This window comes from Puma concolor, chromosome A2, assembly GCF_028749965.1.
Source record: "Puma concolor isolate L17-30 chromosome A2, mPumCon1.1.hap2, whole genome shotgun sequence".
Classification (NCBI taxonomy): domain Eukaryota; kingdom Metazoa; phylum Chordata; class Mammalia; order Carnivora; family Felidae; genus Puma; species Puma concolor.
In genome coordinates, this window is record NC_141668.1 from 91,631,737 (window position 1) to 91,650,591 (window position 18,855).

The window sequence follows — 18,855 nt, forward strand, 5'->3', positions numbered from 1 at the left end:
AAAAAAAAAAAAAAAAAAAAAAAAATTCTTGCTCTCTTCTATAGCGTGTTCACCTTCTTTGGTGAAAAGTACCACGGGGATTTGTGAGACCCTCTCTGGAGTGTGCCTTTTCTTTATTTTGCCTCCAGTGGCAAGACAGTGCTGTTAGCAGTTATAATAGATACTTGACACTTAGGATCAGTAGCCGGGAGCTCCCAGAGAAACACACCACCAGGAATAGGAATAAATCAAACCAAGTATTTACTTAAAACAAAACAAAGCGTCTAATTCACCTTACACAACTTAGTTGCCCATACACAAAAGGCAACCAAAAGGGGGGAAATGCAGAAACAAGTGATTTTGCACATTTTGACCTATTCTTTGTGTCACAATCTATTCAGTGTTAGTTAAAAATAAGGTCCCTTGGGGTGCCTGGGTGGCTCCGTCAGTTGAGTGTCCGACTTCAGCTCAGGTCATGATCTCACAGTTTGTGAGTTCGAGCCCCACACCGGGCTCTGTGAGGATAGCTCAGAGCCAGGAGCCTGCTTTGGATTCTGTGTGTCTCTCTCTCTGCTCCTCCCCCACTTGTGCTCTGTCTCTCTCAAAAGAAAATAAACATTAAACAAAAATTTTTTAAATAAAAATAAGGTCCCTTGTGCCTGGTTCAATACGCCTTTTTGAAAATAGCACTATCTCCCTACTAAGTATTTTGTCTAAATGCCATATCAGTATTCCCGGGGTTACTTGCTTCTCTGTGGCTTCTTACTTGCTAGTCTCCAGTCTTTGGGAATGATGAAGGTGGCTCCTTATGGGGGCGGGAGGGCACCTCCACAGTGACACTGGTATCTGGAGAGTGCCCTACATCTGGAGCAAGGTTCAATCACGTCCAAGCAGGTCCCCTTTTCAGAGGTCCCCACGGTGAGATTCCTCCTCTGAGTTCATTTTGACAGGTTTTGCAAGGTCACTTTTTAAGCTCCAGGTGACTTTGGACACAGATCCAATCTATAGTGTGGCCATGCAAAGGACAACGGACCCTAGGACAAAGGACAAAGATTGTCAAGGGTTAGCAATAGAAATATAAATAAATTCCTTTGTTATGGGTATGAACGTCTCCCTGTTTTCTCCGTTGGCATGCCCAACATGATGCTAAAATTCAGTGTGGCCTAGAGTCTGGTATCAGAACAATTAAACCCAGTTTTGGACACATCCTACTTGCCTCTTCAGATCCAGCCTCCACACTACCCCACCCTGCTCTGTGGGGGGCTGACCCATGTGGTTAGCGCTTGGCCCCCTGTCCTGCAGCTTCTGGTTGGCCAATGGGAAGCCCTGGAATAAGGGGCAGAGTAAAGTCGGGGTATTTACCCATCTGGCTCCATGCCTGTTAGCTGGAGATGTCGCCCCACCTCCTGAAATCGCCATATCCTATAAGCCAGTCCTCTGCACAGCCATCTGTCTCTTTCCAGCTTCAGGAACTGCTCCCTCCACAGGCTCCTCTGGGCCAAGAGGTGGTAAAGGAGCTCCACTCTTACCAGCCCTGAGAGTCCTGCTCTTCCCTTGGGATTTCCATAAACCCAGTGTGTGCACCTTTGTAATAGGCCCTTTACCAAACCCTCCTAGAATTATCCTAATTTGCCATCTGCTGCCTGCTGAGGCCCCCATCGAGTCAATAATAGCCTTGACCAAGTGATAGGTTTCTATCCCAACCCTAACCTAAGAGTCTGTTTGATGGGTGGGAATGGTTGCCTTGGGTAGTTAGGGTTGTGACTTCCACACTCTCACACGCAGAAATGGAACCCACCTCTGGTAACCGAGTCTGGGCCCGGGGGATGGAGCAGAGATGACATGTGGGGTCACACTTTCTTTGAAAATTGAAATCTATGCTAGCACTCTTGGGTGGCTCTGTGCACCCGGGGGTGGGAGGATTTCCTGTCCTAATGCCCTGTCCTGCTGGGTCCTCCCTGCTCTTCTTTGCTCCACTACCCTGAGAAGTGGAGGGTGTGGGTTGAGGTGTCAGAACTCTGAGAAGCAATGACTGCAGAGGACCACGCTGTCTCCAGCCTTTCTTGTGCACTTCCTCCCCTCCTGGTGCACTTCTGCAAGCGCGTCCTGTGGCTTCCTGCAATCCAGACTCCCCGGGCATGTGGAATGACGGTTTGCAGACTGCATTCCATAGCAGCTGGCAAAACCACAATGTGAATATTCTTGACTGTCCGGGCAAGCCCATGAAGAGCTCTGTTCTTGATAATCTTCTCTCCAAATTAGCCCTGAAGGTCAATGCCAGGGAGTAACCGGACTAATGGTATTGATGACTGAAGTAGCTCTAAGCAATGTCGCTCCTCAGGGCTTGTCCAACCTGCAGGTAGCCTGTGAAAGCTGAGATGTGAGGAGGGGCCATAGAAGGGCTCCTTCTGCAGTCCCGGAGGTGGAAGTCTCTATTCCAAAGACCTGGCCCCATTTGCAAACTCCAGGGGCATCACCCACCACCTACTCTTACCACCTTCTCCACTCCCACCATGCCAGAGCACCCGGGCGGGTCAAAACCACACAGAACAGGACGGTGCAGCCACCAGCTCTGACAACACATGTCCCTGAAGATTTATTCCTTCTTCAGGGCTCTTGGCATGGTCCCGGCAGGGGAGTCTGGGAGAGCAGGTAGAAGAGAATGGGAGGGCGCCAGCATGCAGTGGGGCCGAGGTAGGTGGCGGTGTGCCCAGCCCCCGGCCGCCCCCTGGGTCACACGGTCCCCGCAGGCTCTCTGGCCGGCCTAGAGATGGAGATAGCCCTTAGCGCTGAGGCCCCTGCGGCTTTCCCAGGCTGGTGATGAATGAGCCCTGGGCCGGGAGGAGGCATCAAAGGCGCCGTGACAGCCCCCGCTCTGGTTGTAAATTGTCCTGCGCTTGGCTGAAGGCGCTTCGCAAGCGGTTTGTGAGCCAGAGGCGGAGAAGGTCAGCACACTCTGACTGCCGCTGGGCCAGTCACCTTTGCGTGGGGAGGGAACGTGGTCAGATGGCTGGGAGCGAGGGCAGCCGGCCTTTGAGGCAGGGCTTGATGAATGAGGGGGAAGCGGCTTTCCAAGTCACGCATTTGGGGGAAAAATTCCGACCGTCAGGGAAGAATGAAAACACTCTAGGCAGCCCTGAGAGGCGGAGTGCGTGACAGGTCTGGCTTCGGGATCCTGGATTCCTTGGATGATGCATCACCTTGGCTTCCAGAGAGTTGGAGTCGAGGTCCAGATCCCCAAACTGTCTGTGGGCCTGAAGATTCACTGATGGGCCTTAAATAGAATTTACTAACACAGACAATAGAGAAGCATGCCTGCCTGGACCAGCTTTGTTGGACAGGTCTTGAAACCACTCTGAACCACTCTTTCTTCACCTGTAAAATGGAGACAAGAATCCAAAGCTCTTGAAGGTCAGAGAATCAGAGATAGTGTTTTTTTGTTTGTTTTTTCAGTTTGGGTTTTTGGGTTTTTTTAAAAAAAAAAACCTTTTTTTAATGTTTATTTGTTTTGAGAGAGAGAGAGAGAGAGAGAGAGAGGCAGAGAGAGAGAGAGAGAGAGAGAGAGCATGAGCAGGGGAGGGGCAGAGAGAGAGGGAGACACAGAATTCCAAGCAGCACAGAGCCTTATGTGGGGCTCGAGCTCACGAACTGCAAGATCATGACTTGAGCCGAAACCAAGAGTTGAACACTTAACCAACTGAGCCACCCAAGGTGCCCCTTGAGTTTTTTGTTCGTTTGTTTGTTTGTTTTGAGAGAGAAAAAGACAAAGAGAGAATCTTAAGCAGGCTCCGCACCCAGCATGGAGCCCCACACAGGGCTAAATATCACCACTCTGAGATCATGTGACCTGAGCTGAAATCAAGAGTCCAATGCTTAACTGACTGAGCCCTTCAGGCATCCCTAGAGATACTGTTTTTAAATTGCTTGTCATGATACAGTATATAGTTGGTGTTTAATAAGTGACACCTATTCTAAGCACTTAGGAATAAAACTATGACTTTGTACAGTCAAGACAGGAATGAAAATATTTGGACCCCAATTCTGCTGAAACAGAGGTTTCTTTGCCAAAGATGCACCTGTCAGAAAAAATGCTTTCCAGGAAATAAGCCCAGTTATCCTCAACAGCCCCAAACCATCCTTGCTGTCAGATGTTTCTCTTCAGACGTCTGTTGAGCCCAGAACCCACATTAGATGCCATTAAGAGATGATGTGGGGGAGCCTGGGTGGCTCAGTCGGTTGAGCATCTGGCCTCGGCTCAGGTCATGATCTCTCAGTTCGTGAATTCGAGCCCCATGTTGGGCTCTGTGCTGACAGCTCAGAGCCAGAGTCTGTTTCAGATTCTGTGTCTCCCTCTCTCTCTGTCCCTCTGTCCCTCCCCACTCATTCTCTCTCTCTCTCTCTCTCTCTCTCTCTCTCTCTCTCTCAAATAAATAAATAAAAACTTCAATTAAAAAACACCCCTAGGGGCCTGGGTGGCTCAGTCAGTTAAGCACCTGACCTTGGCTCAGGTCATGATCTCACCACTCATGAGTTCGAGCCCCGTGTTGGGCTCTGTGCTGAAAGCTCAGAGCCTGGAGCCTGCTTCCAGTTCTGTGTCTCCCTCTCTCTCTGCCCCTCTCCCACTCATGCTCTGTCTCTTTCTCTCAAAAATAAATGAACGTTAAAAAAAAAAAAAAAAAAAGAACACTTCTAGGGGCACCTGGGTGCCTCAGTCAGTTAAGTGTCTGACTTTGGCTCAGGTCATGATCTTGCGGTCTGTGAGTTCGAGCCCCGTGTCAGGCTCTGTGCTGATAGCTCAGAGGCTGGAGCCTGCTTTGGATTCTGTGTCTCATCTCTCTCTGTCCCCACCCCTGCTCATGCTCTGTCTCTCTCTCTCTCAAAAATAACTAAACATTAAAAAAAAAAAAACACACTTCTATTGGGTGAATGATACTAAGGTGTTAGGAGATGCTTTTAGGACATCAGAGGTATTAGAACACAGGTGGCAGAATACCCAATTTTCAAATCGTGGGAAGTGAGGTGTGCAGGGGTCCAGGATTCTCCCTAACCGGGTCATAAACCCCTGGCAGGCAGGACAGAATTTCTATTTCCCTATTATTCTTCTTCACAGCTGCGCTAGTCTCCTGGGTCAACATTCATTCATCCAACAAACATTAGTGAGCATGCCAAGAACAAAGCAGACAGAGGTCCCTGTCCTCATGGAGCTTACTTTCCAGGAGGGGAAATAGGAGATAAACAGGATAAATGAATAACCATGTAGTGTATTGGAAAACGATCACGCTAAGGACGAAAAATGAAGGAGGGGAACAGGAAAGGGAGCAAGGGGCGGGAGAGGCTGACATTTCAGAGAGGGTCACCAGGGTGGCCTCCTAAGAAGGTGACACTGATTGGAGACTAAAGGAAGTGCACATGTGAGCCATTTGGACATGTGGGAAGAAGGGCATTGTGAAGCTAGTGGGATGGCCTGAGGCCAGAGCATGGGGAGAGTTCGAGGACCACCAGGAAGCCCAAGGTGGGAGCAGACAAGGAGCCTTTGAGCAGATGAGCTCAGACAGGTAAGGCAAGGCAGGGGCGCACATCGGGAAGAGCCCCCTAGATCAAAGTGAGGACTTGGAGTGAAATGAGAAGCCATGTGGGATTTAGGAGCAGAGGAGTGAGGTGACCTGACATTTTAACAGGATCCCTCCGGCTGCTGTGTTAAGAATAGTCTGAAAGGAGGGAAGGGCAGAGCAGGGAACCCATTAGGCGGTAACCACAATGACTGCGGACTGGCTTTGAACAGAAATTAAAGCAGAGGTGTCTAGCCCAGGGCCCCTGTCAGGAGCAACACTCAATCACCATTTGTTGGGGGAAAATATTGAATCGTGTCTTTTCGCCAGCATTATGGTGCCTGAAAGAGCAGCCAAGGGGACGTCGCTCCTGGACCTGAACAAGTTCTGCTCTGACGATGACAGCGAAGCACCAAACAACCGATTCAACTTCAGCTCGCCATCTGGAGTGGGGGTTAGCGGCAGATTTTCACAGGATCCAGCTGGCTCTGGGAAAATCGTGGTCAGTTCATGGTCGTTGCCTCATTGACAGGGCATCGGGGGAGCTGGTGTGATATGCCTAGTGCTTTTGCTGCCCCGTAGAGAGCAATTTCCAAGGTAACTCCCTCTCGAAGCGACGGTAACCGGTAACCGACAAACTTAATAGTGACTCTGGTTTCCCCATTTGCTCTTTATTTTACCCAAGTTCCGGGAATCATTTGTTATGCATAGTTGTGCCTGGGGTGCTAAGGACTGGATTCTTTCCTGAGATTGCAATTTGGCATGTCTGTTCAGTGCGGTGCTTGCAGTCACATTAGAGCCCTCTGGGCTTGTGCACTTTTGTTTCCTTGAGTGCCCGTCTCTGGCCCAGAGAGGTGTGAGGGGAGAGAAAGCCAGCCCAGGGCCCTGAGTGTATCTTGCCAAATTCAGCATCGTGCAAACACTGGATATCCAACAGAGAATGAGGAAATGGGGGTGTGTAGGTGCCCCACTCCACAGCATCTCCACAGGGGCAGAAGCAGAATTGGAAGACAGACGGCCGGCCGTAAAAAGCGGGTCTCAATGAGCTGTGCACCTTTCCCTACAGGGCTCCTGCCAGAGGGTGACGGGGAAGGAGAGGAAAGTGGAAGGCAGAAGAAGGTGGGGGCGTGGTCTGGGAGTAGGGGGAGGTCTTTGCCCCAGAGATAGAGCCTCAGGGAGAACAGGCAGCCCCCAGGCATCCTGTCTCCACCTCTCATCCCAAGCCCTTGTTCCACCCCCAAGAAAGTCTTACCAACTTAATGCACACGTGTCAGCTGAGAGATAATTTCTACTTTTTTCTGTTTAGGAAATTAATACATCTTCACTGTAGAATGTAGAAAATACAAACGGCATTACCATTCAGTGATAGCCACTACTAACATTTTGATGTATTACCCTCTTGTCTTCTCTGTGCATAGATTTTATGTATATTCCATAAACATTTCATTTCATTTATTTATTTGTTTAGTTTATTTATTTACTTTGAGAGAGAAAGAGCACACACACAAGCAGAAAAGGGGCAGAGAGAGAGAGAGAGAACGAGAGACTCCCAAGCAGGCTCCACACTGTCAGCACAGAGCCCGATGTGGGGCTCAAACCCGCGAACCATGAGATCATGACCTGAGCTGAAATCAAGAGTCGGACGCTTAACCTGCTGAAGCCACCCAGGCGCCCCAGCTGCATAAATATTTCAAATGATGGAAACATCCCTGCATATGGGATTCTATATTGTGTTTCTCTTCAACAAAGCTGAGACCTTGAGCCCCTACTGTTGGACAGTAGTGCTTGATGAATGTCTTGAAACATAGATCCTCTCCTGGTAAATTCTTCTGAATCAATTCCCCAGCAGTGAGCAAAGCTATGGATGTAACTCATTAAAGCTCCTCTAATAGGCAACCTGCTTTCCAGAAAGGTTTTACATATCCAGTAACAGTGTATGAAAATGTCTTCTCTGTCGGTTGAATTAAAAGGATTGTTTTTACTCTGTGCAATGTGCTATCTCTGTTTCAATCTAGCTGATTGGTGACCTAGATTATGAAAATACAAGCAATCTAGCAGCTGGCAATACGTATGCTGTGATAATCCAGGTTCAGGATGTTGCCCCTCCTTACCACAAAAGCAAGTATCATTTTTATCAACTTCATGAAGCTTTATTTCAGGTAGCAACAACTAAACTGTGCTAGGCAGTACTCGGTATTGGGGTAGACATTTGTGTTCAAAAGGAGACCTCAGAAACCCAAACACTTGGGAATCAGCCCAGCCTCCTCCTGTCCTTTGCCAGGCACGTGTAACCGGTCTCCAGGTCCTTTCTCCTGCCCTGCCCCCTTCTGCTAGCAGTGCTAGAATGCAGAACCTCTTCTTTCTTGGCTCAGTTATAACACTAAGAGTCTTTGAAGGATCTTTCTGTCTGGCTTTTGTCTTGCCCTTTTCCGGGGCACACTCTGCATTCTGACAGTGATTTTCAGGAAATGCAAATACCATTATATCACTTCTTTGCTGAAAGCCCTCCAAGTGTCTCCCGGTAGCTGTCAAGTTCAAATTCAAAGTCTCTGGCTTGGCACACAAGGACCTTCATCTCTGGCCCCTGCCTGACTCTCTGGTTTCAGCTCTGGTTGCCCAGCCCTAAGCTCCCCCTTTTCCCAACAAGGCCACCAGCTTGCAGTTTTCCTGCGAGAGTCGTGCAGTTCTATACTTCGGTATCCATGCGCATGCCCAGAACCTCCCCCCCACTCACCCCCACTCCACCCTGGCCCCATTTGTGTAACTCTAAATATCCCCGTGAGCCAGCCTGCCCTTCCTCTGGTGTCCACAGTGACCTGTACATGTATTTAGTAAAGGGCCACTGCCCTATGCATTGTGAAGGCAGGACCCACCAGGTCTCATTCACCTTGCACCCCCTTTATTTTGCTCAGAGCCTGGTACACAGCAGGTGCTTTAAACATGGTGAATAAACATATGAGTGAGAATGGGGTATTACAATTAAAAATTTTTTTTTCTATCTCTGCTTTTAGATAACATCTACATTTACATCCTCACGGAGCCAGAAAATGAGTTTCCTCTTGTCTTTGATAGCCCGTCCTACGTATTTGATGTGTCAGAATTAAGGCCAGGTAAGTAGCAGACAAGACCCAGACCCCAGTGCTCTTGACAGACTCCTCCATCCAGACACGCCCTTAGCAGAGGGGAAGTTCCCTCCAGCACAAGGGCCCCGCGTGGTGTTGTGCACAGCAACTCACAGCTCATCCGTGTTTATTGTACCTCTTATTTCTTTTAAATTGTCCTTACTGCTGAGGAGCCCTTCAGGTGAAACCTAGATTTTGAAAACTATTGTTTAAACTGCATTTCTCCAAACCCCTGATTGCTTCCTTGTCTGCGTGCCTGATTCTGCTAATCTTCCCTTTTTTGTAGCCTAAGTTTTCCCTTGGTCTCCACTGTGATTTTTATCCAGCTCGCTCAGAGAATAGAAATTTAAAAATAGAGAAAAGATTTCCCACTTGTAGTTTTCCTTCATTTAAAAACAAAATAAAGACATTTTATCTCCCATAATAGGATTCCCTGTTTTTGCCCTTTGTTGACACCTTGATTTCTCTCTTTTTTTTTAAAGAAAACTTACTTTTTAAAAAGTTTATTTGGTTTTTTTTAATTAAAAAAAATTTTTTTTATTTATTTTTGAGACAGAGAGAGACAGAGCATGAGCAGGGGAAGGGCAGAGAGAGAGGGAGACACAGAATCCGAAGCAGGCTCCAGGCCCCGAGCCGTCAGCACAGAGCCCGACGCGGGGCTCGATCTCATGGACCATGAGATCATGACCTGCGCCGAAGTCGGATGCTCAACCGACTGAGCCACCTAGGAGCCCCTAAAAGTTTATTTATGTGTTTTGAGAGACAGAATCCCGAATCCCTGCGGAGCCCGTCTTGAGGCTAGAACTCATGAACCGTGAGATCCTGACCTGAGGTGAAACCAAGAGTCAGACTCTCAACCGACTGAGCCACCCGGGTGCCCCTCCTGACATTAAGTTTTAAACAAAGCATAAAAAGAGGGTCTGAAAAAAACCTTTTAATTCCTTATACCTTACCCAGTGACCAACAAATGCAGCGGTAATAGTCTTCTTATAAATTCACAGATCTTATTACAATTATGGATTACCTCCTTTGGGTCAAGCACTTAGTGCTGGGGCCATATAGTTAAATAAGGGGTGTCAGCCCTTGAGGAGTGCAATATATGAGAAAAATCTTCTACAAAACAAGCAAGCCAGAACTCCAGCAGCCCCACCGACAAGTTTTGTAAAATAAGCAATATGGAACAGTATTTAAAATTCTCTACTCCAATCATCATCAATTGCTAAACCCTTTTAAAAATGGTTTCTTTTCCAGGGTGCCTGGGTGGCTTGGTTGAGCATCAGACTTCGGCTTAGGTCATGATCTCGTGGTTTGTGAGTTCGAGCCCCGCATCGGGCTCTGTGCTGACAGCTCGGAGCCTGGAGCCTGCTCCAGATTCTGTGTCTCCCTCGCTCTCTGCCCCTCCCCCGCTCACACTCTGTCTCTCTCTCAGAAATAAATAAACATTAAAAAATAAAAATTGTTTATTTTTTATCTTGCTTATTATAAGAGCAATTCATGCTCAGCACAGAAAATTTGAAAGTTGCAGAAGACATTTAGACAACAGGGCGGCAAAGTGAGGACCTATGAAAATGGTCTTTGCTGTGTTGCTTATGATCACATCATAACTGGCAGGCTTGGAGTCTATATAAAGGCATGGACTATCTTTTACACCTTACTCTACTGCTTGGATCTTAGGGCCAGTTACCCAGTGGGTGTTCATTAGCGTGATTTAATTTTAATAGAATAGAAGACATAAAACATACAGAGTTTGAACAGCAAAGAGACCTCCAAAAGTCTTTCTGCCCATGGCAGTGAGAATGTGTGCTCATGGAGCCTCCCCTCACCCCCCAAAGCAGTACTAATCTCAGGTGCTTTATTCTTCCAGCTCGAACCCGGGTTGGACAAGTGCACGCCACTGATAAAGACCTCCCCCGCAGCCGCGTCGTGTACTCCATCTCCGCCGGGGGGGCCAGCTTCCAGTCTCCAAACATATTTTGGATCAATCCCCGGACAGGAGAACTCCAGCTGGTGACTAAAGCTGACTATGAAACAACCCCTGTCTATATTCTCAGAATCCAGGCCACCAGCAGTGAGGACACAAGCTCAGTCACGGTGAGTGGGGCTGTTGGTGTGTTCATAGCAGCCCGACTGGCTAACGTGGGCTCTCTCTGGCACCTTCCGTGGCTGTAGCAATGAGGAACCTTAATGGAGCCCATCCTGCAGGTGTAACAGGAAATGTCTAGTGGTTTCCAGGATGGCACACACGGACACACCTAGCAGAGCCCGGGAAATAAAGATTGGCATCCGTAGACCCAAGGTTGTGGCATCCGTAGACCTCTTGGGAGGTCACCAAGATTGATTAGCGCTGTGTGGGGCAAGCTTCCGTCTGCGGATCTCTCTTCGCTTTTGCAGTGGGCATAGGCTAGCGGTGGGATGCATAGTGGGATGTGGTACTGTAGCCCTGTGTTTCCCCCCTCCTCGGTAGTTTTGTCATGTTCCTACCCCACCTGCATTGCATCAGATAGGGTAGACCTTAAAATGATGCACCTTGCCCAGGGCCATGCTGGTTCTCAACTTTTGGTGTTGAGCATCTGGTTAAATGCAGATTCTGAGTCCGCAGGTCTGAGTAGGCCTCAGAATATGCATTTCTAACACGCTTCACGTGATGCTGATGTAGTTGGTCCGTGGCTGCCCTTTGAGTAGCTAGGGTTGAAGAGGTCTGTGCTGTCTGTGGTTCGGATTATCCGAAGGTAATATGATGGCCACGAAGACGCAACTATTTCTTGGTCTTTCCCATCAGTAAAGTGAGGAAGCATAAGGCAACATAGACTCATAGCTAGCGGCAGGCAGCCCCGTGTGACACAGGGAACAACTGCTTCAGTCAGGAGACGGAGTTCATTTCTCAACTTTGATCCCAAGTTTCCAAGGGGGTCTGAGCAACGCTTATCTTTGTGTCCAATTCCTCTCTCTCTTAAATGGAGAGCCACCTGATAACCCATCGCCTGAATAGTCCAGTCCCTCTGATGAGTGGCTTTGAATTAACGGGACACGTTTTTAATGATGTGTGAGGCTCGGCATTGCTAGCTGAGCAAAAGACGGGCCAAGTTGAAGATAATTGTAGTGTTTGTTAGGCTGGGTTTTTGAGAAAAAATGAATGGACTCCACTTTGGGAGCTAACTAGAGTGAACATTTCAATTTATTCCCGGGCTCAGAAATAGCTGAAATCCCCAAATTTCAAAGGTAGAATGAATACGATTCAAAATTCATAAGCCTTTAAAAAGGGTGATGATCACATACGTCCCTTTCAGGGCTGACGTCCTGTGATTCTGTGCTGGCAGGCGTCCCAGGCCCTATTCCAATTCACCAAGCATAAAAGGCGACGATGAAGGAGAATAGGCTGGCTCCTGCTTGTGACAGGTTAGGGCCACCAGCTTCGAGCGGTGCTAATAGTCCAGGTTACAGATGAGATCCTGGCTTAGCCCGGTTGACTCCTTCTATCCCAGTGGTCCTCAATCCTGGCTGCATATTAGAATCAGCTGGAGAACATTTAAAAAAGTGCCTGGGCCCCACCCTCCAGAGAGTCCAGTTCGTTTGGTCTGGAGAGGTCCCATGAAAGTGGAGCCAGGGCCGAGAACTATTGCTCTATGATCCAAAGTTAAAGACAGAACCTCCCATTCACAAGGGTGATGGGCAAGGAAGTATAGAGCATCACCGTAAATTTACAATCATTACTGGGAAAACCACTCAGCATTATCTGGGGATGAGCCCATGAGTCTGGATGCATTTGTCGGAGGCGGGAGACAGACCTGAGTTCAAATTGCCTGAACTGCGACACTCACCAAACTGAACGGCCTGAAGTTCCCCTCCCTAATCTCTCTAAGCCTCAGTTTCCTCATCTGTAGAATGGGAATAACCATATTTTCTATCTCAGGCGAGGTTCAATGAGCTGGCTCACCAAAAGCGCATAGCCCGGTGCCTGGCACACAGAAAGTTCTCAGTAAATTTTAGCTGTTAACCACGGCCACCTTCTTGCTGCTCTAGGTAACTGTGAACGTCCTTGAAGAAAATGATGAAAAGCCAATTTGTACCCCAAACTCTTATTTCCTGGCCATCCCAGTGGGTTTGAGAGTTGGCACAAACATTCAGAATTTCAAGCTGACGTGTACTGACCTTGATTCCAGTCCCAGGTCTTTTCATTACTCCATTGCCTCAGGTATGCTGTTTCCAAGGGTCCTGGTGTTGGAGGCCTCAGCAGCTGTTGAGGGAGAAGGGGGTCTGTGCTCACACACGGATTTGGGCACAGTGTGTGTGGGTGGGGGTGTTTTAAGTGAGAGAAGCAGGGATGAGGAGCGTCATGGTCGTGTGCCTCATAACTCCTCACTCAGGCTTCCCTGTCTCACCTACCTCTTCCCAGGCTCCCATCCGTGGTTGCCCAAAGGCCGAAGGAAGAGTGAACCCCATTGATGGCACCCCCATCCTCTACAATTCCCAGCCCATCATGATTCGTGGCTCATATTAATGTAGTTTTTAAAAAATTGTTTTTTTGGTCCATCTCCTCAACCACTTCTTTCCTGCAAGCTAGTAGTGGGGGCAGGGAATCCCAGTCCTCTCTCTGGATAATAATAGATTAAATAGATTAAATGCATTTTGAAACGTGTCCTCAGGAATTCTCTTCTACTCCATTCATTTTCTCTCTTTAAAAATATACCACTGTGGGGGAAAAAAAAAGAGCACCCCTCAATGGAAATTAGACAAAAATAGCTCATCTAATGAAATGCTGGGGCCAGAGACTTAAACCCAAACAGGCAGAGCAATTCCAGGTGAGAGAGTAAAAATCCATCTCGGCTGCTGGCTGAGCCCTGGCAGAGCAGAAACTCCAACAGCAAGAAGCCTCTCGAGCAGGCCGTGTCACAAAACCCAGGGGCAGAGACTGCCTGGAGACTGCCGTTGCCGAAGATGGAAATAATCCATACTGAGAACCCTCAGGCCTTGATGGAGCTCTTCACTGCTAAGGGAGTAAAAATTGCATCATCTCCTGCTCCATTTACTGGTTTTCAGTCGGTAATGAGTCTGGAGCCACCAGAGGAATGAGCAAGGACTGCTCGGTGGCAGCCTTTCCGCCCTGGGCACTCGAAGCTGTGAGCCTTGAGCCCCAGCCGAGCTGTGGGGGAGGCGGGTGTGGGGTAGATTCAGGAGGACCCGGGACTGCAACCCTTGCCAAGCTGGGAGGTACCTTCCTTTGGGGGATCCGTGGACATCTGCCACCAGTGTGGCCAGCCAGGTTCCACGAAAGGCCACGGAGTGAACTTGGCTCATGGCTGGAGACGTGGCCCCCTCTAGCCTCTTCCCTCCCACCCATTGGTTTGAGTGTGAGTTACACAGCGTTACCAAATAAAGGCTGACAGCAAGAACTGGCTAGAGAGGCTGCCCCAGGATTATTAAATCTCCGCCTGGTGTGCAGGAAGATGGCAGCCACTCTCCTGGAACAGGTGTGGTGCTGTTCTTTTCTGCTTTGTTCCTGTCACAGCCACACTCTTTGTGAGCAAGAGTTTCCCTGTACCCGTGAGGTCTCTGGTGTGGTTAGGGCCCATGTCCTATCACTGACCTGACTCTGGTGCATCAGAAACACCAGTCTGCACCTGAGGTGTGCGTGTTTGAGGAAACGATGGAATGCGGTGTTCTTCTAAGCCCTTGGTTTTCTCCCTTTTCTTCCTTTCCCCCCAATCCTTGTCTCACATCTCATTTAGGCAATGTCAACAGTCACTTCACCTTCTCTCCCAGCGCTGGGTCCAACGTGACAAGCCTGCTCCTTGCGACACGCTTTGACTATGCCAGTGGGCTTGACAAAATCTGGGACTACAAACTACTCGTCCACATAACCGATGGCAACTTGCTGTCCGGCAGGAGGAAAGCTAAGGCTCGTGTTGAAACAGGGACAGTGACGCTGAGTATTAGCGTCATTCCTGACCCAACCACAATTGCCACCACAACCTCCAGGGTAAGGGCTTTGGAACCTGGACTCCCCACATACATCCCTTGTGATTTACATAGATGGAGCCCCAGGACCCAGGAGAAATATGGGAGCGGCCGAAAAGAGTTGAGGTGTTAGGATGTTGCCAGGAATGCCAACCATGCAAGAGAGAGAGAGAGAGAGAGAGAGAGAGAGAGAGAGAGAGAGAGAGATGGGCTGGACTGGAGTCATCACTGGGTGGTAAACAAAAGATCTGAGTGGGGCACCTGGGTGACTCAGTCTGTTAAGCGTCCGACTTTGGCTCAGGTCATGATCTCACGGTTCGTGAGTTCCAGCCCCACTTTGGGCTCTGTGCTGACAGCTTAGAGCCTGGAGCCCGCTTCAAATTCTGTGTCTCCCTCTCTCTCTGCTCCTCCCCCACTCATGCTGTCTCTCTCTCCTTCAAAAATAAAAAAAATAAAAAATAAAACATTTAAGATCTGAGTGAGACTTTGGACTTGTAGAACCTATGTTGGGAAAGAAGGATGTGCATTTATGCACCGATTTATGATAGGTCAGGTATTGACCACCTATGGTGCTTGTGGCACAGGAGCCAACTTTCACGGGTCTGCAGCCAGCAGCTCCCTTTACAACCCCTTCTGTGCTTGCTCTTAAGAGCCATTGCAAGTCAGTGTCCATAAAGGCAGGTAACTGCCAGGTATATTCTTCTCCACTTATTTTGAAGAGTCCCTGTGTGCCAATCTCTACCTACTCCCCACCTCTATTCTAAAAGAAGTCATTGGTTCGATCTACAAATATTGACTGAATACTTATAATATGCCAAGCGCTTTGATGAACAAGCCAAAAATGATCTCTGCTGTCATGGAGCTTATAATATAGGTCAGTGGTCCCCAGACCATCAGCAACAGCATCACCTGGAAACCTGTTAGAAATGCCAATGCTTAGGCCTACCCCAGAATATTGAAGAAGAGTTACACCTCACCCAATGTGAACATCACCATGACCTCCAGGGAAAGATGTTGGGCCCTGGAGTCCCCAACCACATCCCCAGAACTACTGGATCAGAAGCTCTGGGAGTGGAGCCCAGTGATCTGTGTTTTTAATAAGCCTCCAAGGGGATTTGATGTGCACTAAAGTTTGAGAGCCACCGATCTTGAGAGGGAGACAGATTACGAGCAGGTATTGAAATGAGCACATTAAGTACAGATTACAATAGATGGTAACAAGAAACAAGCAGGCACCATAATCAGACCAGGGTGTGAAGGAAAGGAGAGGCTTGGAATCTGACAATAGGATTATCTCCCCCTGCTCCTGGGAGGGACTGGCTTATATTTGTGCTGACTCTTTTGTCCCCTTTCCTCCTGCTCCTAGTGAAGTTGTGCCCTTAGTCAGCGGCCCCACACTTGCAGTATCCTAGAAGACAAGTAATCAGAACCTTAGACAGCTACCTGTGACAGGCGGTCAAATTCTGCTTCTCCAAGCCCCACCAGGAGCTGATCAGTGACAATTTCCCATGTGCCAGAGTCAATCTTACCCCAACGGATGGAGGCATAAGAAAGTCTTAAGGGCTTTCAGGTGTGGTACGAGCCAGTGACTCCCCTGAGTAAGGAGTTTCCACCTTTTGGGGACTTACAACCTGACCCAACTGTGACATCTCCAGCCCTGAAATCTCCATAATTTATTTGTTATCTATCTCCCTCTCTAGGAAGCCAATGCCAAACTTGGGGTTTCACTGTGATGTCAGCCCCCTCATCTGGCAGTGTAGCTTGTAGTGAGTGAGCACTGAAAAGCCTACAAAGTGTTAAAAAGAACAGCTTTTGTGGCACATGCCTTCCCAGTGAGAGACAATGGCTGTATCAGTCCCGGGGTGAGGCCATGATTTGGCAGGAAAAAAAGCCAATGGGATCTTTAGCGTTTGGGAAGAGGGGAAAGAGAATAAAAATAGGCTTGGAGCTGCTTTTCAGTTTCCTAAATTTTCTGGGTTTTGATCTCATGGGTGCTTTGAAAGACTATAAATAAGGTGATGGGTTGGTTGCAGCAAGAAGTCTGAGCACACAGATGCCTGGTGTAGACAGCAGGAACAAACAGCAGAATCAACACTCAGCACGAGACAGTGCTGATGTCAAAAATGTCGCCCAAAACCACCCTCCACTCACCGTCCCCCACTCTGTCATTCAAGCCGCAGGTCATCCGCCAGGTCCTGAGAAAAAACGTTTATTCTTCATCAGCATGGTATGTGCCTTTCGTCATCACTTTGGGCTCCATGTTGCTTCTGGGCCTCCTGGTGTTCCTGTTCGTCCAGTTGGCCAAAGCCATCCACAGACACTGTCCCTGTAAGGCTGGGAAGTACCAGAAAACTCTGTAAGTTGCCAGCGGGCTGGTCCCTTTCCACCACTTCCTTTAGGACATTGTTTCTGGGGCTGTGGGGAGAGGGAAAGGTGAGAATTAGGCTTTCTCCATGGGACAGAGAGGGGCAGAGAGGGCAGCTGGCATGAAGGAAGGAAAAGTGGATGGGGGGAGGGGATCCCAGCGCCCTCAGTCCTGGTACCCTCTTCATCACCTGTGGGGCCAGGAAACGCCTGCTTTGGTTTTCCTGGGCACTTGCTCTGTCCTTGATGCGTTCTCAATGAAATTGGGGCTTCAACCCCTTGGTGACCTTGCCCTGGATAAAAGCTTCAGGAAAAAAAAAAACCAAAAACCTGGTTGTGAGTAGTGAAGGAATATGCTGTGCTGTTATTTGTAGAATATTTAAAGGATGGGATGGAATTAGAGGAAGCACAGAAAACTGATAAGGGAATTAAGCTCTTGGCTCCAGTGACTCACTGGGCTTTTGTGTGACTAAATAATCATTGTTCTTTCGCATGTGACCCCAATCTCTCACTCTCAAGGGCTGTCAGTGGAGGCCTATTTCCCCTCCCTCCTGTTCCCTCCTGTTCCCTCCTGCTCCCTCCTGCTCCCTTCTGCTCACTAACCCGCCTCTTACCCTGTACTCCGTGGAGTGTCTCTTACTGGCTGAAGTGAGACATCAGAGAGAGCACTCAGTTGTCCCACGCTTCTCCAGACCCAGTTTCTTGAGTCTCAGAGGCTCCTGCAATGACAGCATGATGGTTCTGAGCCCGGGATTTGGAGAGAGACACGGCCTGGTTTGGATCTGGGCTTTAGACAAGTGACAACCTCTGTGAATCTCAATTCCTTATTTGAGGACTAAACAATGAAATGAGCAAAATCAAAGAAAGCACTTAGCACCGTTCCTATACTTAATATAGTATTTTTTTTTAAAAGTCTTGTTGCATCATTTTTTTGTGGCTGAGTCCCAGTGAGCTCAGGATTCCAGATTCCAAGTTCAGCTCCACGTTCAACTACCTCAGGGGGTCGGAATCTGAGTTTTGGCAAAACGGGGGGATGATAAGATCTCACATGCCTTTTAAAGGTATTTTGAAGATTCACTAGTACTATCAAATCGTGTAAAACCTACGGATGAAAAGACTGTACCAAAGTATAAGGCTTTAGCATAAAGATGTGCACTGCATCTTGCCATATTTATCGGGGAAGTTTGTTGCTATTGGCAACCTTGACTTCAAGGTAAGAAATCCTTGAGCAACTGCTGAAATTAAAAGAGGCATTTTTGTTTGGGCTGTACTCGCCAATTGATTTGGAAGAAGAAAATAACTCCAAAAGAGTGACACTTAAGCTTGTGAGGATGGTGGTGTTCCATAATGGGATTTGGGTGGAAGTTCTTAAAGGGAGTCATCCAGTAGACACTGCAACTCTCAAGCAATTTATGGTTAAGTGTACCTGGAACCTGGTTGCCCTCACTTACATTCTAAATGGGAATTGTTTTCAACATGGTTGACTCAAAAAAAGAAAAACTAGCTCATAACACAGACCCAGGCCTGGCCTCTCTGGAAATTCGTTGCACCCTGTGGCTGCCAACGTTTATCCAACAGCAAAGAACAAAATTAGAGTCACAGACCTAGCAATAGCACTACTAGGAATTTATCCAAGGGATACAGGAGTGCTGATGCATAGGGGCACATGCACCCCACTGTTTATAGCAGCGCTTTCAACAATAGCCAAATCATGGAAAGAGCCCAAATGTCCATCAACTGATGAATGGATAAAGAAGATGTGGTTTATATATACAATGGAATACTACTTGGCAATGAGAAAGAATGAAATCCTACCATTTGCGGCAACGTGGATGGAACTGGAGGGTATTATGCTGAGTGAAATAAGTCAGTCAGAGAAGGACAGG

The 18,855-nt window shown here is 48.2% G+C and overlaps 1 protein-coding gene and 1 long non-coding RNA gene across 2 annotated transcripts in view; one reads left to right on the top strand and one right to left on the bottom strand.

Annotated features, from left to right (window-relative positions):
* CDHR3 (cadherin related family member 3) overlaps window positions 1–18,855 on the top strand; it is a 65,787-nt gene that overhangs the window by 39,851 nt on the left and 7,081 nt on the right. The window contains exons 9-15 of the mRNA XM_025929878.2: window positions 5,859–6,030; window positions 7,544–7,646; window positions 8,540–8,638; window positions 10,515–10,741; window positions 12,671–12,842; window positions 14,377–14,627; window positions 16,780–16,961. Coding sequence (XP_025785663.1) covers window positions 5,859–6,030; window positions 7,544–7,646; window positions 8,540–8,638; window positions 10,515–10,741; window positions 12,671–12,842; window positions 14,377–14,627; window positions 16,780–16,961 — 1,206 coding nt within the window. The remainder of the gene's footprint in view (window positions 1–5,858; window positions 6,031–7,543; window positions 7,647–8,539; window positions 8,639–10,514; window positions 10,742–12,670; window positions 12,843–14,376; window positions 14,628–16,779; window positions 16,962–18,855) is intronic.
* LOC147583315 (uncharacterized) lies at window positions 20–18,130 on the bottom strand. The gene is made up of 5 exons (XR_015248081.1): window positions 17,584–18,130; window positions 17,161–17,273; window positions 16,757–17,020; window positions 12,800–12,884; window positions 20–1,013 (listed from the first exon to the last, which is right to left on the bottom strand). It is a non-coding gene; the product is annotated as an uncharacterized LOC147583315 (long non-coding RNA).